This window comes from Prenolepis imparis, unplaced genomic scaffold (assembly GCF_030444845.1).
Source record: "Prenolepis imparis isolate NDT839.2.m4 unplaced genomic scaffold, iyPreImpa1.0 SCAF_3, whole genome shotgun sequence".
NCBI lineage: Eukaryota > Metazoa > Arthropoda > Insecta > Hymenoptera > Formicidae > Prenolepis > Prenolepis imparis.
The window spans coordinates 15,517,662-15,541,183 of record NW_028141161.1 but is presented as its reverse complement, the minus strand read 5'-3'; the positions used below and the strand labels follow the sequence as shown (position 1 = coordinate 15,541,183).

The window sequence follows — 23,522 nt, the reverse complement described above, 5'->3', positions numbered from 1 at the left end:
AATTTATAGGAGAGAGTTTGACGAGTTTAATACGATACCGGTGAATTTTTTTCCTACACCTTTTTCATATAAAGCAATTCTTTTTCTTTAATAAAGTCATGCCTTTTTGATCCTGTATTGTAATTAAATCTCTCATTCTATCGGTACGTCTTATATTATATTTAAAATTACCCGCGCATAGGCGAGAAAAAATCCTTGTTCCGATTGGTCGATAAGAAAACGCTACTACGCGAGCGCCATCATTTTAAATTCCAACAGTTTTGACGCGCGCGTTCGTTGAGCAACTTGCGATGCAGTTCCGAGCCCCGAAATTCCTTGAATTGAGTGCGAAGAGGCTGCCAGCCACGGCGACGAGGATGTGAGTGTTATTGTTATTCATCCAATTAATTGTTCATTAATTCGCTTGCGCGCGGATAATTTTCCGAATAATTAAGTATAACACGACACGCGCCGATAGAACGAGAGACCTAATTGAGGTTAATTCGTCTCGTCGCGAAAGTTGCGCGAATTAGTCGCGGTTAACATGTTGGAGAAAAGAGATGGCGACTTTCTAGTTAATTATTCGTATATTACGATTCACATTTATTAAACTGTGCGGCACGGTTTATTTTCGTCAGCGCGCGTGATAATGGTTTCGTTATTTTGCACGGCGGATCTTCGAGATCGCGCTTTCCTTTTATCATCGCGTTCCTTGTGTCATAGCGTATGCAAGGCGTTTCTGAAAGCATCGATTTAAGGCTCCTGGCTCCTTTCCGACCATGTCGAAATCGTGACGTCAGGCGAGAAAACACGCTAAAATTTCTTAGATGCCATTTCGAAATAAAAAAAATATTTCGATAAAACAGCACTTCAGATGGCTTTAGCACACTCTTAAAAAACCCCGAAAACTATCCTTTCCCCTTTATAATCAATCAACAGCTGTAAAATGTAATATTATGAAGCCCAGTCCGTCTGGTCTTTGCACATTCGCAGTCATTCCGCATGTCAAAGTCTGATATCTCGATCATTTTACAGATGTTGATTGATTATAAAGGGAAAAGGATAGTTTTCGGGGGTTTTTAAGAGTGTGCTAAAGCCATCTGAAGTGCTGTTTAATTGAAATATCTTTTCATTAAAAAATGGCATCTAAGAATTTTCAACGTGTGCTTTCTCGCCTCTGACGTCACAATCCAATATGGCCGCGGTGAGCACCCAGGAACCTTAAGAAATATCCGATGATTTATGAAACATTTTATATTAGCGATCGCGCTCACGATATATTTGTTGCACCCTCCCTCCTACGCCCCCCTTCTCGAAAAGAAATAAGATATACACGGTGTTTTATCTGCACCGCATTTTCAATTCTTCCCCGCTGATTCCTGACAAAAGTAACGCGCGTAGCGACGTTTCGAGACGAGGCAGAGAGGAAAATAAAAGAAAGACAAAAGAACTCTATTGAGATTTTTTCACGCTGATAAATCGTAAACTATTTGTGAAAGATGATATATTACTGTATTGTTATTGTAATTGCCAACTTGTGACATAATAAAAAGTATTGCTACAAATTAGCAGCCATTTCTACTTCCTGTATTTTCGTTGGATAATGCAAATTTTTATTTTTCGTTTCAAATATAAATAAAAATTTTGTACGAAATTGTCGCAGCAGCTTGGCAATTGCAATAACGATTTCTATCTTTATTCGCTCATTAATTCAAAGGTAAAACTTCAACAAGAATATTGCGAGAATCTTCCGAGGAAATAAACGTTTAGTTCCAATCCGGTCTTTTTAATTAATCCTGCATTGTTATTGAAAAATAGAATTAAAAAATATGCATATTATCGTAATGCTTATTAAGCGACTTTTAATTTTTATTTCATTATAATAATGGTTACATAATTCTTACACTAATAATTTTTAAGCAATTTTTATTGGGATTATTTATCTGATTATAATGAAACAAAGTAGGAAAATATTTAATATTACAATCGCTTTATTCAATAAATTTTACAATGGCATCGTGTGTATATGATATTGTAGTAAAAGCTTGTATAACGATACAAAATATATCGACATAAATATTATTTTGATCACACGAAGAAGAGCAGCGAAACGCAGAAAAAATACATGAATTTTCTAAATTTATTTGTAATAATAGCATCATGTTCCGCCGATCTTTCAGTAACTCATCTAATCGAACTTTTGATAAGAATTTATATTCGTCATCTGTAAAGAATAATCTTCTCTGTTCGCAAAATATTTTTTAAGTCGTTCTTTTCGCGCGAACACAAAATTACACGAAAAAATACTTTACTACATTCCTAACATAAAATAAATTGAATATCTTATAATTTATCCATTTTCGCGCGAAAAACAGAAACAAGAAAAGAAACGATATATCACATATGATAAAAGTATACATTTGATGGCCGGCTGCATCGAGCTTAACTTGTTTTATTATCTGAATGAATTCCCATTGAATAATAATCGAACACTTGATCACAACATCGATGAAACCGCGATTATTAATCGGAGATGAAATGTGTCTTGCATAAAATCGCGACAAACGACATCGATTCGTCAATCTGAGCCGAGACTCATATGGAAGGTTTGTTTATTATGATAATCTATCAGTTATAAAATAAATTTCGAGATATAAAAAATAAAACTCGGCCGATCTTTGTGCGAATTGACGAATAATATTGTTTGCCGCGGATTTATGTAATTATATAGACACTGCATTCCAAAATCTATTTAGACGGAACAAGTAAAATTTTATGACCAATTGATATATAGGATAATAGGTTTTTAATTATTATCTATTAATTGATACACATAATATTTTTGTAATTATTTACTGTTTAATTACAATTTAGAATGGATAATTATGAAATAATTTTATAATTTTAATTACATAATTATTTAAATCTAAATAAAAGACGTAAAATTATATTCGCTGTTTGTCATTCAAATATATGCACGATATTAATAAATAGAATATAAAAATGTTGTTTCTTTGCAACGTCTTTATGATGGCTTTTGTGATTTTTTTCAAACAATCCGTCTAAATAGTTTTTAATACGCTAAATTAAGTATTCCCCGAGCATAACTTAAGTAAACAACTGCCGTGGACAGATATACGATCGAAATCGAGCGAATCAATTAAGGTAATTGGTTAATTTATTATCCAGCATCCGTGCAATTTTCCATTCAATTTTGCAGACGCAGCAAGTTTGCGTAACTCGATTTCGCAAAGAAATTGCTCGATTTGTCCAAAAAATTTATTACAAGTCCATCGCTATACATTTTTAATCTTTTGCGGAATGCAAGAGTTCAGCGACACAATTGCAATTATTGCGGCATTTATATACTGCATTTATGTGTTTGACACGCTTTATTTATATAATTTTTTATATCATCTATTATTTTTTTATATCCATTTTGTTTTTATATCGCAGAGTTATACTACTGTGGAAAAATGATACGCGACCGAAACAATAACATCGTTTAAAAGAAACTAAAGAATCTTTATCGCGCGATCTATAATTATTCTATAACAATAATCTACCTAACTACCTACGACACATCAGATCGATATTATAATACTGTAACGAGTAACGATGATTTTCTTGCGCGAAATCTAGATAAAAAAAAAAAAAAAAAAAAGAAATGGAGAGGCACTATGCTTGGACATATATATTTTCGCAAATTGCAAAGTACTATCGCGTTCTTTCCGCGATTCTCTTCTCTCTCCCTTGCTCTCTTTCTCTTGTTATATAATAACATTATATGTATATTTCGACGTGTGTTATCAGCTTCAGTCCGGCGAGAAACGGTTATCGGAGAAACATTTCGCTTTCGTTTTTTTTTTTTATCGTACACATTTACAATAATGATAATGCGTGTTGTTAAGGATAAAATAGTAAATCTAATGTTAAATCTAAAATTTAGATTTAATCTAAATTTCTTTCATCAAAAAACTTTCATTTATGTCGTAAATATTAAATTTAGATTAAATATTAAATATCAAATACTAAATGTTAAATATTTAGATCAAAATTACTGAACGATATATGTACATAAATAATCGGTAATAACCAATGCAAGAAAATATATTTAAAGCTAAAAAATGTATTACTTCGCACATTTCATCATTCTTTACTTATCATCCTTTCATAAAATTGTATATATTTTTCCAATTTTTTGAACATTCTCGCCGGATATTCTTTGCTAAATGCAACTCACATCGAACATTGTATTCTACTATCATTAGTATCAAAATGACTGGAATTTTACGCGATTATAAAATATATCTCGTGCGCGCAGTTCAATGCACAGCAACGTGATTAAAAAATTGGTCGTGTAAGAATCGAAGCTAGTTGCATGGATATCTAATACTTTTGTCACTTTCTCTGAGACCATTCGAACTCTGTATTCATACAAAATTCGCAGATCGCGATAAGAGAAGAAAAAAAACCTTAAACGTTTTGCACAGTTTTCGGATTGAGCGGCTCGGTCGCCGGCGATTTCGTCTTTTGCTGAGCCCTTCTCTTAGCTTTTTCTCGTTGCTTTTTCTTGCTCGTCTCCGCTCCCAAGGCCAGGAAATTATTGTGAAAGTATTCCTCGATCTCTGACAGCTTCTTCCCATGCGTCTCCGGCAGCATTAGCCATACAAAGACAGCCGCACCGACGGAAACAGCGGCGAAAAACCATTGTACCGCATACGATCCTTAATAAAATGCAATTTCCTTAATCGGATTTCGCTTTATCGCTTTGAGATACGGAAGAGATTCTTTTTTCGCTAATTTTTATCATTGAAAATTTTTAAACTGGTTTAAAGGACAGTAATGTGAAGATATTAAATACAAATAGAGTTGAACAAAAAACCAAAACGGTAATCTAATCGGTATATACGTCACAGATAAGATTTATAGTATAGAATAATCGAAATGGCACGTACCTCCCAGGAAAGCTTGCAAACTTCGATAGCTCTGTAGCGCGGCGAACATGAGCACGTTCGCCATGGAATAACTGATGGAGTGAGCGATCCCGCGGATTTCGGTCGGGAACAATTCCGCCGTCATGGTCCAGGGAATAGTCAACATCCCGACCATCGACGTGCACACGTAAAGTAATAGACAAAGCACCGGCACCTGCGAACATCGAAATCACCTATCTGCATGTCTCTGTAGAATTGAAAATTGAATTTAAAACGAAGTCACGTATGTATCACATACATGTATATCACAAGTGTGTGATACTTTCATCCTGAAACTTACCCAATAACCGCTGCGATCGCCATTCTTGATGTTCAACGAGAAATAACCGGAAACAGTCATGCATATCGCCATCCCTAAGGACGAGATTATGCACAACGGTCGTCTCTTGTATCGTCTCAATAGCCAAGTGTTCACCATAGAGCAGAGGAAACGCGTCAGGCCCACCAAAATCGATGCCAAATATTCGTTCACACCCGCGTCCACTTCCTATAAATCACAGATTTAATATAGCATTCCTATACTACTAACTCTTTCGATCGTGTGATATATCATCATCAATTTATATAAATTAATTACCGATAATAATTAAATATTCCTGCTTATAAAAATTACCATGATTAAATTGAATGCCTCATTAGAAAATATAAAAGAGAAAAAATGAAATGTTTAAATTTATACATAAATGAACATTGATATTTAATTACCTGAAACCAAGTCACTGCATAAAACAATGTAATGTAAATTCCGGAAAACTGCTGAAACGAAAAGAGCAAGAAGAGTATCGCCATTGGTTTCCATCCGGTCGGTTTCAAGAATCCCCGCAATTTGTGAGACACATTGCCATGTTTACTTCGCCTTTGCTCATTCAATTTAATTTCGTTCTCTTTCATAATGGTAGTAAATTGTACCTCGACCACTGACATTTTGCCTTGCGACGTCTCGTTCTTGTAAAGCCTAGATCAACAAATTAAAGTTGTTAAACACTCCGCGCACGCGATAAAAATAGAAAAATTGCACGAAGATCAAAGTCTTGAAAGTTTATTGCGAATAATATTTTTCTCTGCTGCGAATATCAGTAATATTGCCAAATTTTACATACAAAGTTTTTCATTACGTCGAATTGCAATATTTAATTCTAAAGTTAAAATTTCATCGGTATCCTTTAATGTCTTCTTAATAATTAATAATTCATCACTGTAATTAATTAATTATAATTTATTACGGTTAAATGAGAAACTAGAGCATCTTATTAGCAATTTATAGGCCTTATTGTTTAAAATTAATCTAAGAAATCTCATTAACTTGTTTATTAAATAATGCGGATTTACCATTCCAGGGACTTTTTGGCATCGTCGATGCGCCCTTTCGAGACAAGCCAGACGGGCGATTCCGGCACCCAGAATTGCACCATAATGACGGGCACAATCGAATAGATGATGCTGAGCCAGGCAACCAGTCGCCAATCTAGGTAAGCGCCCTTTAAATAAGACAATAACATTCCGAACGATGCCAGTGTCGGTCCGAACGAGATCAATGAACCACGTAGTTCCGGTCTGGCCACCTCGGTGATGTAGACAATCGCCGGCGAGGTCGCCAGGGCGGTTGACATTCCGGATAGCAAACGACCGACCAGCAACATCGGTATATTGGTCGAACAGGCAATAAGCATCCAGCCGATTACGCTGGGAATCGCGCCGATCTGCAGGGTCCTCAATCGACCTATTGTCTCCATCAGGAAGCCTCCTAACAGGGCGCCAAACGGCGCGCATATCACGACCAGGCTGGCTGAAAGTCCGATCGATCTTACACTTTTCGCTTTCTCTGATCTTATGCGCGTTTATTTGTATTTCATATTTTATTTTATTTTATTCTCTTTAGGAGATATCCACAATTCACACACACACATTTCTATTTCATATATAAATATGTATTTTTTTCCCCGCATTTTAATCGCAGGCTTTTGTGAATTTCATGCATATTCATAATCAATTTTTATGCATATTCATAACGCATATTTATGTAAACTTTAGAATAACATTTTACATTATTATCGATAACATACAAATTTTATTAGAATTGCCAACAAGTTGTTGGCAACAACGATTGTTGATATTCTATACTAAATTAAAAGCATGCGTGTAGCACGAAGACAATAAATGTCCACGTGTTGTGCGAAGATTGCGATACGGATAGGCACAAATTGATTGAATTGCGTAACGCAAATTTAATTAAAGCACAAAATTTGATCGAGCGCGTCGTTCAAACAGCAGACACACACGCACGTGATTCTTCTCTGATAATTGCAATAACTTTTACGTAATTTTACGTCTGTTCTCGTCATGGTACTTTATCGATGGAAAAGCCACTTATCAATATTATCAATAATGACTGCGCAAAATCTGGCATTATATTTACACAATATATGTATATTATTGCCTCGTGTCGTTTCGAGGAACTATTCGCGCAAATCGCATTATTCGCGGATGACGAGGCAATTAAGTACTTATTACAATTCGTAATTAATATTATAAATGCGTAATCTCCTTGAGGCAAAATAATGCTTATCATTATTGCTGTGCTACGTATTCGTGCAATCTCACCTATCCAGGAAGTCTGCTCTTTCGTGGCATGCAGCTCTGCATCTTCTTTCTCGAGATGAGGAATAAGAGTCGCTGAGTATGCCATAGTAAGACCCACTGCTATGTGGAAAGATGCCGCGACGATGCACGCGACAATCTACAAAGGTTCAAAGCCGACACGTATAGCTTCCGCATAATAAATATCTCATCTCGCGAGACTCACTATTTTTTTACGAGACTCTCGATCATCGCTTTTTTTATCTGTACTTCTTTTCTCTCTCATATATTACTATTTCTCTGAAATATATTAATAAATTGTTTATATATATATTATATATATTATATATATTTTAAAGTTTTGAATTAAAATATAAAAACATTTTATTTTTAAATTTAATTCCTTGCTAGAGAGAAAAGAAGAGAGATCGAACGTTAATCGATGGAAAAAGATTAAGTCTCGGAAAGATTTTACGTTCGGGCAGAAAACGGGTTATTGCTATAAGATAAAAATAGATAATTATCCCTCGCATAATTGGTACCTCTCGGATGGCATTTTTAAGGTTCGTCGACTCGACGAAACCTTTGTTGAGGCTTCTGCTTGAAACGATCGCGTCTTTGAAACACTCTCGCTCATTTTCTTCAATGTTCTTCGAAGCCTCTCGCTCCACACTGAAACACAATCGTTGACATCATCAATCGAATGTCAAATAAACCGAACGATAAATAACGCATTGCACCGACGTGAATTTCACCGTCATATTTTTTTACGATCTACCACGACTCTTTCGAACTCATAATTCACAGCAATCGTTTGTTGCGCGCGTTTGTTCGACGTTTCTGCATACTAGAATATCACCTACTGAATATCTGTTATCACGTGTTTTTTTAAACAATGTGATTTATAAATATATATATATTGGCTGTAAACTTTGGTTTCACGAGAGTTTCGTACGTCGAAACATGATTCACCATCGATAACGATGCATAAATTCAAAATAGAATGTCAATTCGGGCATATATATTATCATGCGCATAAGGCCCTGCGCACAATAGAAAAAATATTAGAATTAAATATTAAATATTAGGAATAAGAGTTATTTTAAAATAATAAAATCAAAAAAACTCTGATATAAAAATACAAATTCGAGTATAAAGGACTAGTAAGGGCTAATAAAGTAAGAGTTTTTTATACCCGAATTTGTATTTTTATATCAGAGTTTTTCCGATTTTATTATTTTAAAATCATTCTTATTCCTAATATTTAACATTTATTTCTAATATTTTTTCTATTGTGCGTAGGGTCTAACAATCAAAATATTTATAATAAATAACACTTGAACTTACAACATATAACATAATAACATAAACATATTTTACCATCATAGTATAACGCGTGATGATTTAATAATTTATTGCAGAAAAATATTATACGATTATTTTATTTTATATTTGTAAAATATAAATTTTAATTAACATAGTGTGTCATAAATAAAATACATTAAAGACAGAAAAGAGAGCAAATTCGTATTATATAATGATATTCTTGTACATTATCTGATCCGATTAATAATATATTTTTTAGACGATAGAAAATGTCGAACTCGATATAATTGCACACAATATAAGTGTTATATTTTTCTTAACAATTTTTTGTTTGCAACTCGACATACAAAAATCACGTTATTTTTAAAAGAAGCATGATTATATTAAATAAATAGAAATATATTTATCAAATCTTCTAATTTTTCTCTCGTATAAATTCTCATAAACTCTCCAAATTTAACACTATTACCTATTATACGAGTTATGAAAACTGGTTTCTCCGAAATATAGGTTAATAATTTAAATTTTTAGATACAATTATACGAATACAAATGTCATATATGTCATGAAATATAAATGTCATTCATGTCATATTTGTCTACAATAATTTTTTTATTTATTATATCAATGATCAATCATTGTACTTTTTTATATAAATTGGTTTGAAAAAAAATTATCGAGAAAAAAATTATCACGACGTAAAACGTGGCACAAAAATATTTATGAAATAATTCACTATCGATTGATTTGGTCTTTTTAATAAAAAATATAAGTTTTTAATTAAACAACGTGATATTGTTTAAATGTCTGCGTATAAGTTCAGAGAATGTGATCAGTAATCGTAATCAAGTAATTATCGTGCAAGGAGCACAAGATGCTGATTGCGTTGTCTAAATGCGAATCAAAATACGATAATTTCCAGACGATATTATTTTGCATAACAATGACATCACGCGAATCGGTTATCGAACGCGTTGCACCGTGCTTCATTTATCATAGAACCTGATTGCAATAAATTAATATCGTTTATATTGACAACTCTAAAAGGAAATACGCGTTGTAAAAATTTTAAAAATATTTTTTTTGTTCTCAATATTTTATCATTGGACATGTCTTGTAATTTAGTCGATAACCTTGTGAAAAATACTGTTATTTTATTATAAATAAATAAATATTTCGCATCTTCAATTTACATAATTCGAGATTTTTACGATGAAATTTGTAATATATACAATTTTTTAAATAGATGTAAATCTGAGTTTTTTTTTTTTTTTTTTACTGTAATAACTCAATTCACACTTAGCTAATGGCTAATTAACTCGCTACAACGAAGCCTTAACGTTCTCGTCGATCAGATATGATTGCATTTATTCTCGGCCAAAAATAAACTGACGATCTTGGTTAGATACGATTACGTGTTTAATGAATTAACATGCGTTAGTTGACATGTAGTGTCAAACACTCATTGAAACTACTCGTAGCTTCTTATAATAGCTCTAATAAGACAAACAGATTATAATTTAACGACTCTATATGCAATGTGATATTATGCAATGTGATATTATTATTTTCTTTTTATATACATATACTCTTGGATGCATTTCTTCTTATTAAATTTAACTAATTATTGTATTATATTTGACAATTCAATTGATTACATAATATTACTATATTACTCTAATATACTATTTATAGTAATTATTCGTGAAATTAGATTAGATACTTTCTACATTTTGCACAATTTACGATATCTCAAGATAATCTACGCAAAATCCCTGTTTAAGTTGCTAATTGTGTCATAAACGTGGGCGGCAAATTTTACAATACTTGCTATAAAATGTTTACAGCTAATTGACGTATGAAAAAGATTAATAAACCTCTATTCGGAATTTTTTGTATATTGCATCTTCATGGTCATTTCTTTCACTTATCTTTATCTGATGAGAATAAAATTATTACATTCTCTTATGAAATCCGATGCGCGATTATACGAGATTCTTATGAAATATCCGCACAGACAGATTCAATGATGACTTCTCAATCATTATTTATAATCGTTATGCAGTTACGTTAGAAAATGGAATGATTTTCGAAATGTATTTATTTTTCAAACGTGCTTTCTCGAAACGATTACAAGCTTATTAGAAATAACAAGCAGTTATTTCTTTCTTTGCCAAAAATCTATTTCTGCTAAGGTCACACTTGTAATTTCAAATGTCATACGAACAGTGCAGAATATTGAGTAAAAAAGCATCCCAAAATTCAATATTTTACTTTCTCTCATTTATATAACACATTTATATAAATTATTTAATATAATTAATTTAAAGTTTGAATTTTAAAAAAATTCAAATATTTATGTTATTTTTTATTCGTCAAAAATGAGAGAAGCCTCTATCGAATCTAATCCGCAAAATAAATTGTTCGCAGATTTTTGTTTCTCGAATCATTTTTTACAAATAATATATTAGAGATTCAATCATTGTGTTATACTGATCCTTTATTTTCCTGATTTCGCCGGAATAGAGAGAAGGACAGGATACAAGATTTATTATTCACGGGTCATATATTTCTTTATTATCTCGCCTACATATCCCGATTCGTTATACTAAATTAAAACGAACAATATGAGGTTTCTCGCGAGATATACAAAGCACACGTGGCACAGACATAAGTAAATTATTTAAATTACTGACTCTTGAAGTAACGATTCTATCCGATATATAATAGTTTGCTCGTGGACATAAGGGGAGTGTATGTACTCTTTGTACCTTTATGTCAGTCTTTACTCATCAGGCGTACGCATTTAAATTTTTAATCCCACTTCTTTAACAGCTACATTTGTACGATCGCGCGCGCACTTACGGCATTTGACATTATGGACGAATGATAGGCGGAGAGTATTAGTTATTTCACTTCGTTAAACGTCGTCAGGAAGTTAATTATTGTAACTAACTACACGTAGTTTGCGTATTGTTGAGGATATATCCACTCGCGAGACTAATTACAATATGTTCCGTACTCTTGTCCGTTCAACTCTCCAGCGATATAGGCGATATATTGACTTGTTTTTTCTTTTTATTATTATTACTATTATTATTATTATTAACGGGTACAATAGACCCGTTTATTATTCCGTGCGGGTTCCGAATCACAAATCACCTGCTACTGCCGATCGAAGGATTCTTCATGAGATTGTCCTAAGGCTATGTTGCTAAAAGTAGACGCGTTGAACTCGTAACAACTCCCGACGTTAACCTTGGCTCTGATTCAACAAAGCACAATACTAACGTGACACAATAGTGGGCGAACAAATCTTCAATATATTTGCGAAATAATTTTTTGTTTCCAATATCTTTTAATCGTTAATATTGCAAAAAATATAAAGTAATCAAGATAGAAAGATATATATGTATGTATATAAACGTACAAGTATATCTACAAATAAATCATTCTATGAATTTCGTAACGATAACATTAAGCATCATCGATAACATCTGAAAATCGCTTAGAGTGAATTTAATTCCATGAAAATATTATCAAGATATTTTTGATACATATAAAGATCAAATTCTGACAAGCATGTTCTCGATAAGATTCGAGATATTTTATATTCCTCATTTCCTTATCATATCGTTTTACTATATCATCTTTAGTATTTGTATCCTGTCGCGATAAACTATATAACTGTATAGAATAACCAGGGACCCGGACCGAACCGGAACCAAAACCGAAAACTGTTCCATAATTGTTTTTTTTTTAGTAAAACCGAAACCGTAAATCGTATTGAAATTCTATTAAATTTATAACACCGGAACCATAACCGGACCGTTAAATTACTTTCGGTTTACTGTTCTTTTCGATATTTTTTTCTACTTTTGCGCAAATGACGGAAATGTCATAACTGCCTGCTTAAAGTGCAGTACAATTAAAAATAAATTATTTTTTAAATGTTCTGAAATACATTATCGCAATAACGATAGCTGTGAGGATAGTATGTTTTTACACAGAGTCTTCAAAATGGAAACGCTAAAATATTTCGTAAACAATGCATATTAGAAAAAAATGTTTCAAACAAGGTCAACTTAATTTTTTTAAATGGAACCATATTCTTGTATAACTCAATTATAGTGTTTTGCAAAGCTCTCGAGATAAGCTACAAGAATATGCAATGGGGGGTTCCATTTAAAAAAATTAAGTTGACCTTGACCTTGTTTGAAACATTTTTTTCTAATATGCATTGTTTACGAAATATTTTAGCGTTTCCGGATTTTTTGAAGACCCTGTATATATATATATATGTATATATGTATATATGTATATATATAATATAAATACATATATATATTTTCATATATAATATAAAGTGTTGTTTATTTATGTCATAAAAATTAATAATAATTGTTTAAAGTAATATAATTTAGAAATTAATTTAATTAGAAAAACGAAAAGTAAAAATTTTAAAAACCGGAACTGTAACCGAAAAAATCGTAATTTAAACAATTTCGGTTTCCTGTATTTATCAAAAAACCGAAACTGGAACCGGAACAGTTATTAAATATTTTATTAAACCGTAACCGAAACCGAACCCTAATTTTGTTTCGGTCCGGATCCCTGATAACTCGTATCAAATTAAAAAAAAAAATTGGTCATTAAATCCATTTTCTTTGCGATAAAACGTTCGCATAAGAAAAATTTCGTAATGTAACTTGCTTTTATTTCAATTCTCTCTCAGGATGATCATTTTACATGCGACGATCACGCGAGACTTACATCATCGCAAATCATTTCTTGTCGCGTATACATATTCCTTATGTCAAGCGCGGCGATCTTAAAATTACTCGTAGCAGTTTTCTGTTTCCATGACAAATTTTAAGCAAATAGTAAGAATTGTTATCGATTTGAAAGTGATCATTTTTCTCCATAGACCGCACTTCTTCATTGGCGAGATGCCGACAAACAAGTGCGAATACGACACGTGGGTGTGCTTCTGACACGAAAGCAATATCTGCAAATTCTCTTGCGCCTGTTTAGATTCACATTCACAAACATCCTTACGACATTCGAGAGACAATTTGTCACGAGCTTTACTAACGTCACACGCATAACTCGAGGTCAAAGATTAATTGGCGAGCGATCGAAGTATTCGTTCGCGAGCCCTCCTTTCGAGTGCGACCTGAAAAACCTGTTGCTGATATAATTGAAAAACATTATCTATCCAGTATATATCAATGTTGATATGTACGTGAGATTTTGCATTAAATTTCTATTTGTTTAAACTATCTCGTCCGAACTATAAAAAACTACTCTTATCTTCTTATATTTTAAATACACTGTATTTTAAAAATACTGCATTGCTACACACAAGTTTGTAGTTCATAATTTAGCCATTGAGTTTGAACATGCTTTTAAATGTTTAATTTAATTTAAATACAATAAATTTAATTTAAATATACAATAAAAAAATTAGCAAAATTTTATAATAACAACTATCTAGTTTCTTCCGTGGCAAACCATATTTCGTACAACACAATGTTATCACAGAGGCTTCAGCAATTTATAATTTTAAAACAGATATCGAGTAACTGTTGTACATTTACAAAGAACGTGCCGGAATCGCAAAATATAATTTGAGACTTTGTATCTGCCAAAATTGAAGGTAGTTCAACTTATGGTCCGCGAAACTGGTTCCTCGAATAAGTATGTAAGTCTCTTCCTCTTAAAATACCCGCGGGCATAAAATCGCTCATCTGCGTTTTTCAAATGTCTATCATCTTTTGTCTCGATTCGGAATCATACTCTGACAATTACATAATTCTCAGAGATTGCTCAGCGTATATATTGTTTAATTCGTATAGGTATTTTTTCGAAATACTGAAATAGAAGTTTTGTCATACGGCGAGAAAGAAAATATAACAAACTTTCGAGGAAATTTAAAAAAGCCTTTCTTTAAAAATGTTTTTGAATTGTGCACTGAACTAACACAGAATTAAAATTTCTTAGAACTTAGGAAATGTCGAAAAAAAATGCATTGTCAGTAGATAATAGGGTAGGCTTTAGCTAGATCTTCGCCATGTGTTCCATACATATGTATGTGCATCATTCACGAGTAGGAAGGAATCGCCTCGACAAAGAGCGAAAGAAAAAATTTCTGTATGAAAGCTATTCGAAGATTTGATGGATCATCTTTTATGAAGACGGATCATATATGCTTATTTATTCAATAAATGTCTGCGTATCTCTTAGACATTTGGAAAAAAAATATTTCTTCCAACTATACATTGTGTCGAAAAATCTGAAGGATTATTTCTCGTACATAATTGAAATTAAATAAACCATCAACAAAATAGAAAATTAATTCGATTCATTAATTTTATTTTCTTTTCTGTGAATCTTTCTTTCAAGTATTTATATTAATCGTAAAATCATATAAATCGACGAAGATGACTTGAAATAAGTTGAATCATATTTATTCTTTTTCATCTTCACTCTATTATTATAAATACGAAAAACAACATCATATCATTCCATTATATAATCGCAAATTTTTGTACATAGTTTGCAATTTCTGTGACGTAATCGATAAGTTAATATTTACCTTAATGAGTAAGGATCCATTATATTTCTCGTCTCACGCTCGAATTGTTATTGGTCAACGAGCGATGTTTTTCCTCTCCTTCCTCTTATTAATTAGTTAAGTGTCTCTCCAGGAATAAACCTTCATCAACTCTGCTCGATATTGTCCTGACTAGCCAACATTTTATAGCCTGAAATTAAGTCATAATGTCACTCGAATTATGATCGATATAACATTGTTATATAAAATATAATTAAATATTTATAAAATTTATTGTCTCGAATGAAATTCTCTGTTATATAGTCACATAAAATTTATTATTTTTCTGTGGTTTAACATCTCCCTTTCCATTAGATATTAATTAGATGCAATTTTGAATCAGATTCCTATAAGTAACAACTTGGATTAACGTTTGTCTCATTCGTCCTTTATATACAGGACATTTTCAATAAAACTATCTAATATCTCGGTCAGAGCGTTGCAGCAATTTTGTGGTTAGTGCATTGCGTGCATAACTTTCTCTGTCGGATGCATAACCGATTTTTCTCCTTGCGCTTCACAATCAAAACAGCACGATACGTATTTTTCACCAATTTTTGACAGAACTTTGTTTTATCTTGCACGCGCTTTATCAGCATATTTGCAACTTGCCCTCTTCAATTATCTTTAACTTTAGATAGATATAAATTAAAATAAATAAAGAGAAAACTTATAGAATTTCTTCCGATTACTATTAACCGTTCATTTTCTCCGTTACGAACTTTCGTACTTATTCACGATAAAACTTGTATCATTGCAACGCGTGGCGAGTAAACAGCGTGATCGCGTGAGCATGGATTGCTATCAAACGTTTCTACGGCTTCGATGGTGGCTAACGATCACTAGAGGTTCCAGAAGAATCGAGCTCGTCGTATAACCGGCGATTTCATCTAAATTACTCGCATGCCCGCGCGCTTCACCCGAATGACTTTCATCCCGCATGACTTCCCCCAATGACCCGCGAGCATCAAGGAATCGAGAAATCATTGAATCAATGATACTTGTGCTAGAATCCGACAGCGTGAAGAATGAAGTTGCTTACGAATATAACAAAGAAAAAAGAAAAAGAGAAATGGTTTAGCTTTTCAATTAATAGTTTGTTTACCAGCTAACTAATGATGGCTTTTAATTAAGTTAATATTGTAATATTATTTATAGTTTTAAATTGGACGTTAGTGTAGACTTTGCATATTAGTAAAGGAAATACAATTTTTTGTTCGCGATAAGATATGGCATGAAAGAGTCGAAAATTATCGATGATCTTAGCGTCGCGAATCTTTTTTTTTTCTTATTGACATGCGTCATGCAAAGGAGGAAAGAATTAGTCGGCATTCATAGATAAATGTTATGTATACGCGATGCAAGGACGAATGTTTGCAATGGTTATCACAATTGTCGTGAAGAACGAGCTTCGTTTTCTTGCAGCTTATTGATGCAAACATGAGAAAATTATGCGAATTCCTGGGGCAAATGTTGGTGCACATTAATGTACAATTTCCCTTCGCAATTTAAGAAGTCTTCTAAGATGTAGGCACTTAGCTTGTGAAAGCGACGCTTTTAAAGTGTCTTTCACCGGAAGTGAGATACAACTCGAGAATTTTAAAAAAAATCGACAATAATATTATTATTAAAAATTTAGATTAATCTTATTTAATCAGCAATTTCTTTCTTTTGTAATGCACAAATATTTTCATATATTTTATTTTAAAATATTACGTGTATATTCTGCATTATATTTTTTATATTTACGTTTCGATTGTCTTCTATAATTTTTTTATAAGCGCGAAGCATTAAAAATTTTTTTATTATAAATTTAAATGTTTTAACTTTGTATGGTCAACAATTGCCCATAATTGCCCATAGTTTAATCAAGTTAAATGCCATTAACTACAATGTGACTCGCAGATACAGATTAGGTAAAATTACTCTATTCTAAATTAAATTATTCTAAATTAAAAACTTATCTGTGATGTACAAGGAAAGCTTAATCATAATTAACGCTAATTTTCGCTTTACACAAAGTTAGTAGGAAAGCAAGAGTAAAGCAATATGAATAATATAATAAAGTAATAGAAAAAATAAATCTAATAATAAGGAAGGATTTGTTTCTACGGTGACTTTTGTGTAAACTTGATATAAGCAGTGCTGGTGCAATCAATTCTAAAGTTATTTTACGAGATTCTCGTGACACGTTGCTTCGCGAGATAAAGGTTGTAAAAATCGTCTATTGCAAAGCGAAAGCAATTGCACAATGCAATGCGTCAATAATAATGTGCGAAGTTCATGATGCAGCTTGATTTAAATTATTTATAGCAAGGATTGAAACCAATGTATTTATGATGAGTCTTGAATTGCTGTCGTTTTATTGTTAGACGAATGCAAGACACAGAAAAGTGCTTACGATGAAAATTTTTATTGTCATAAAAAACTTCTGTTGTGTCATCGAAACGTAACATTTAGTGAAAAATTATATAAATTTTAAAATCTAATGAATGTAAACCTTACGGAATTATCGATGTATCTCGATGAATAAGAATTACGCTACCTAAACTTCCTTTCGATAAATCGCTTGATAACATTCCGTCTTTGTTTTCTACTTCCGCTGACTTACAAAACACGTCTATCGATCTTCTTACATTTCTATGTCTCACAAGATCTTTTTACATTTGTATTTCGTCATCTCTATATCAGAACTCTAATTTATATAAAATATTCACATTATGATGAAATTTGCTTCGCAAACTTTTATTGTGACAACTTAACGAAAGTTTCTTTTTAAGTTCAATCTTACAAAGCACAGCAAAGAATTGTACTAATTGGACAAACAAATTTTCAGGTACAGAGCTCGGAAATTCAAGAATTGATCTGACAATGAACATTTTGATGACATCTCTGTACGCTTCCGGTTAAGACCTCGGAAGGATCGATCGATCCGGAACGGATCAACGCCCTGACACAGCATGGAAAACTGGCAGTAAATAAACACACAGGTATACGCGCTGTCAATAAGTCTTCTCCTTTTTAGATTGCTATCACTTGCTATCATTTATTTTTTTTCCTCTTTCTCTCTCCAAAGTTTAAACATATAGTTATTTTTTTCTCTCTATAATATGCTGATAGTGCATCCAACAACGAATCGATCTGATATGACAGTAGATTTAAATCTATTTTCAAAATTATAATTCAAGTCCCGTTCCGAAAATAATAATATAAATACTAAATAAATAAAAAATAAAATTAATTTAAAATATAATACTAGATAAATCTTAAATATTAAAATTTAAAAATTAAAAATATATTTAAATTAAAAAAAATTAAAATTAAATATTTTAAAAAATAAACATTTATAATATGTTCTAAAAATCGTGAGATTTGTGAGATTCTAAGAGGTTCTTTTGTTTATTGAGTTACACATAAATCTCCACAGTCCTTATCTAGCGTAGCACTCACCTCTCCAAGCTGCCTTCTGCTCCGAGAATCGATCTCCTGCCGGGCGCACCGTGAATGTTCGTAAAGGTCAAAGAACGAGAGTAAGAGTAGCCAAACCGAAACAGTCGAAAGGGTGCAAGAACTCCTCTCTTTCTCACTTTCGTGGCTATCCTCACGGAAAGAAAAGTTGACGCGACGCGACCCGGGGATCGATCAGCAAACAAACCCACTACCTCTGTCCGACGCCGCGGTCGGTAGGCGACTGAGTCTGAAAACCTCGCCTCGTTCCCCTACATATGGCTCCGATTCTCTCTACCTGCGCTCACCCACCGTCATCACACATTATCCACGGGATTCTAAGGGTTGCTAAAACCCTGTTATCACGCTGCACAACCGATCTCGATCCTGTCCTACTTCCTGATTCGTCCTATACATCAGCCTTTAGTATATATGTGATATTTGTCTAAGAAGATAAAGAACTTATATCTATATATATATATATCAAGATGTTATCCGGTTCCCGAAATATGTATTTTCTACCTGTTAAAATCGTTATTTTAATTAGGCAGTTATTCCATGATTTTGAGAATCTTATAAAAAAAAGAATATTAATATTTTATATCACAAAGACTATATAGGAAATCGAGACGGTGACTTTGATATTTATTCATTAATTTAAAATTGTGAAATTTTGATGACGATATATAGGATATAATTTATATCTTTATTCTCATTCTTTCATTATTTTCCTAATAACAAGTAAATTTAATTTATTTCCGTTTTTTGTTAGCGCACAAAAGAATTGGGAAAGAAATAAGAGCGATTCGTGATCTATATGACCTTGCTTAGAACTCGATGGATGAAAGATTGTTTTGTATGAGAAATTATTGATGTCGAAAATGTGTTGGGAAATTTGCGGAGTAAACTCTCAATCTTTGTTTTAGTCACAGATTTCCTTTAGATAAAACTTCAAGCTAAAACATATGCTAATATTCAACTTTAAATATCTTTGAAATTAAATTAAAAATTAAAATTCTTAATAAATTATATTAAAATTTATTTTAATTTTTAGACAAGTTTTGTTGTTTATTTGTGGAATTTTAATAATTACGCACTTATTAGTATAATTTAATAAAAAAAAAAAAAAAATAGTTAAAGATCAACAAGTGAAAAAAGAATGAGAAGTATGTTAAACTTCTATTAGAAAGAAATATTTTAATATTTGTAAACTTAATATTTAACAATAAGACTAAATCAATAATAAAACTAATCAATTTCTCGTAATTGTCAGTTTTCAAAGTTTTAAAATAATAAAAATACATTTATATACTTGAAAAAGAAACATGTAAGTGATAAGCTACCAAAAGGCATTAGACAAGGTTGTGCATTTCGTTATCATACCAATCGTATCGATCTGTATAAAATTAGTGACTTATATTCCAACCCACCCTGCTATCGTTCTATGTCATTATCTTTAATCCATCACTTTGCGTAATCAACAAGAGTAGGAAATGTTTGTACGACATTAATACGTCGCAAAAACGCACATTTGAAATTATTGTGTCAGCTGAATCAGCTGAACAGGCAGATATCAATGTTACGGTTCTCAGTTTTGAGATTCATGAATATAAAGAACAATTTTGTGACATTTTAATGTAACCGTAAACAACGTTTCTTGTTATATAAGAATGCAAAATTTCTATTCGCGAAGAGATACTCTCTGCGAATTTTTATATTAAGTTTTTTGTATTAAATTTAATCAAGATTTGAAAGATTAAATTAAAATATATTATTCTAACTTCGATAATGCGGACGTCGATGTTTGGTGTCGCAAAACTCAGGTAGACACAAAGGGAAATTTATAACTTATTAATCACTGACACGCGACAGATATCTTTCTTTTCTTTTGTTGAAATGTTCGCAGGTGTTTATTATTCATGTCGCGTGATCATTACATAATGTAATTATGCATTGTTATTAAGCTTTGTACTTCGTCGCACATAGTAACAGAAATACTTATACTTATGTAGACTGGAAAAAAACACCCGTGATGAAAAATATATCCAGAATTTTCTTCGATTCTGTCACGAGGATTACGGGGTTTATTTATATACATATAATTTACAATCGCTTCTCAAGTTCAATTGTTCACTTAACCCGACTTAATTGACGGTATCGCTTATGTCTACTATTACGGATCACGCATTGATGTGTTAAAACATTTGTGACAAAACAATTTCCAACTTAATAGACGCCTTTATTGTTCATTTAAAAACCAGGAAAACGATATATGGAATACTGTTCGAGTTATAATAGCGCAAATCTTTCATATAATATATAATAATTATTATAATTAAAATTAATTTTAATTATAATTAAAACGTAATAATGATTGCAAAGAAATGCACAATTATATTAAAAATAATTTTATTTATATATTAACATCTTAAGCATTTTACATGATTTAAATTAACTTTTTTATATAAAGTTATATCACTTATTTTTTATTTAGATTTATGTAGCATAAAATGATTATTTATTTATTTAATAATTATAATCAATAGTATATTTATTAGGTAGTATATTATGTCATTTTATTATCATGATTCAATGAAACGTCAATAAAAATTCTAATTATTGGTATATTAATTAAATTAATAAAATATATATATAGTATATTAAAATATATATAATTAACTAATTAAACAGTATATTTAATATATCGTTTTAATTAAAGTATTATTTTACTATATTAAATTAAATCTAAATAAAAATAAGTAGTTTTATTTTAACATTTTATTTGATTGCAATAATAAAATGTTATAGTACTACCACCTAGTCATTATTGATAAAAACTAGTATACTTTGCGATTCTCTCTACTTTCCTTTTCCTACAACCGGTAAATAAGCGTACTCTATTTCGATCTCGTCACATTTGTATTCCTTCGTAGTATCGGAGAGAAATGGCGGCGTGGAGTAACATTTTGCGCACTGCGAGTCAAAAATTGTTGCAAAACGGCGGTTTTAGAACGGCATTGGTGAAGAACGGTAATTATTTATGTGCAATTGCTTACAATTACAACGTTAAATAAGTATTTTTTTACCTCATCGATACACTTTTGCAAATACCGGTGTTTTGTTACGCAACCATCGCACAGTGTTTTGGAATATGATTTCGTGGACATGTTCATGTCGTAGAATAAAAGAAAATATGAATATATATATATATATGAAGGATATAGTTATGGAATAATTAGTAAAGCATTAAAATCTTTTATTTTTATTAATTTTGATCGTTAATTTTTATTTATTAATTATTTCTAAAACGTCTAAAATACTATTGATATCTTACATGAAAATATCCTAACATTGAATATTATAATAAGTTCCTATATTCATATGTTATTTATTACTGATTCTACTTTGCTATTTCTTAATAGATTTTTTATCTTTTTCTTAATAAAATTATTAATTTAATAATAAAAATTATGACTTGTGATAATGTTAGAGAGTTGTACAGCTACTGATTGGTTGTTGGAATTTTATTAATTTTAAGCTTCTCTCAATCTTTGAGATTATTAATCCATTTGTTCTAGTACAGGCCATAGCAATTTTTGAACTTTTTTCATGTTTTTTCAGGACAAATAAGATGTATGTCTGAAGAACGCATATTTGTCATACAACCGAGCCGCTTTCAATGGCACAAAACGAAAGATTATCTTCACTTTTACGTTTTACTCGGTGCTATTCCTGTTGGCATTGCAATCACTTCAGTTAACGTGTTTATTGGTCCTGCTACACTCCAGGAAATCCCTAAAGATTATGTCCCAAAGGAATGGGAGTATCTTCAGGTAAGATTTAACCTCTGGCAATAATATTTTTTGCATATTTAATGTTTTTGATATACTAAATATATTAATTATCTAAACATATTTCCTATATTTGTTGCAGCATCCCATTAAAAGATTCCTGCAACGCTACTTTTTTCCATCGCAGCAGCAAGAATATGAAAAATATCTGCATTACATATACCATCAGGATCAGGTCAAAAGAGTTAGGCTGCTTGAACAGCAAGTATATCAAGCAATGGGTGAAAATCGTGATTACAGAAGTCAATACTTTAAAGAATTCTACGCCTCGAAGTATCTGTATTCATACAGAGAATCTATAGACAAAACGCTCAATGTACGTGAGTAAAATTTATTTTGCTAGTAACAACTATTTCTGATTGGAGTATCGAGGGAACTAAAAACAGGTATATATACATATATATAAAAATATGTAGAGATTGCATATATACTCTAGGATTTAATCAATTGATGCTGCAGAGTGAATGTTTGTAATGTCAAACCTCTGCCAATAAATATATCGCATTGTATACAAATATAGTTAACAAAATAAAGTGTTAATTAAAAACTTCCTTAGAGAAAAGTATAATGCGATACATTTTCCTTTATAATATGTAATATTATTGTCAATGTATAAGTACAGTTTTTAATTAATTAACTGTTACTTATTGACTACATATTTCTGATTATCATTTCATTAATTTATCATTCGCGATTTTGTGATAATTATTTCAAAATTGAAATTCTTAA

The 23,522-nt window shown here is 31.5% G+C and overlaps 2 protein-coding genes across 4 annotated transcripts; one reads left to right on the top strand and one right to left on the bottom strand.

Moving 5' to 3' along the window:
* Positions 1 to 1,958: 1,958 nt before the first annotated feature.
* LOC145933556 (facilitated trehalose transporter Tret1) lies at positions 1,959 to 19,084 on the bottom strand. Of its 3 annotated transcripts, none has more exons than XM_083033364.1 (9): positions 18,946 to 19,084; positions 15,478 to 15,646; positions 8,096 to 8,225; positions 7,578 to 7,713; positions 6,306 to 6,762; positions 5,682 to 5,931; positions 5,257 to 5,463; positions 4,938 to 5,130; positions 1,959 to 4,706 (listed from the first exon to the last, which is right to left on the bottom strand). In XM_083033364.1, the coding sequence occupies exons 2-9, from the start codon at positions 15,495 to 15,497 to the stop codon at positions 4,456 to 4,458; spliced, it is 1,644 nt and encodes a 547-aa protein (XP_082889490.1). In that variant the 5' UTR covers positions 15,498 to 15,646; positions 18,946 to 19,084; the 3' UTR covers positions 1,959 to 4,455. The 3 variants fall into 3 exon arrangements, with proteins under 3 accessions (XP_082889490.1, XP_082889491.1, XP_082889492.1); XM_083033365.1 differs by lacking the exon at positions 18,946 to 19,084 and adding an exon at positions 16,226 to 16,388; XM_083033366.1 differs by lacking the exons at positions 15,478 to 15,646; positions 18,946 to 19,084 and adding an exon at positions 11,745 to 12,243.
* Positions 19,085 to 21,848: 2,764 nt separating this feature from the next.
* Positions 21,849 to 23,344, top strand: Nd-sgdh (NADH dehydrogenase (ubiquinone) SGDH subunit). Its single transcript, XM_083034938.1, has 3 exons — positions 21,849 to 21,972; positions 22,564 to 22,775; positions 22,876 to 23,344. Exons 1-3 carry the CDS (start codon positions 21,888 to 21,890, stop codon positions 23,119 to 23,121), a joined length of 543 nt encoding a protein of 180 aa, XP_082891064.1. The 5' UTR covers positions 21,849 to 21,887; the 3' UTR covers positions 23,122 to 23,344.
* The last annotated feature ends 178 nt before the right edge of the window (positions 23,345 to 23,522 follow it).

What these genes read in the sequence shown, in the direction of transcription:
- LOC145933556 (XM_083033364.1), bottom strand. Translation starts at nt 15,497, where the DNA reads ATGGATCCTTACTCATTAAG. An exon ending in TTAAAAATGCCATCCGAGAG is followed by an intron (nt 7,714 to 8,095) that starts GTACCAATTATG and finishes GAACCTTTGTAG; the next exon opens with ATTGTCGCGTGCATCGTCGC. An exon ending in GCGATCGCAGCGGTTATTGG is followed by an intron (nt 5,131 to 5,256) that starts GTAAGTTTCAGG and finishes CGATGTTCGCAG; the next exon opens with GTGCCGGTGCTTTGTCTATT.
- Nd-sgdh (XM_083034938.1), top strand. Translation starts at nt 21,888, where the DNA reads ATGGCGGCGTGGAGTAACATTTTGCGCACTGCGAGTCAAAAATTGTTG. An exon ending in AACGGCATTGGTGAAGAACG is followed by an intron (nt 21,973 to 22,563) that starts GTAATTATTTAT and finishes ATGTTTTTTCAG; the next exon opens with GACAAATAAGATGTATGTCT. An exon ending in AGGAATGGGAGTATCTTCAG is followed by an intron (nt 22,776 to 22,875) that starts GTAAGATTTAAC and finishes TATTTGTTGCAG; the next exon opens with CATCCCATTAAAAGATTCCT.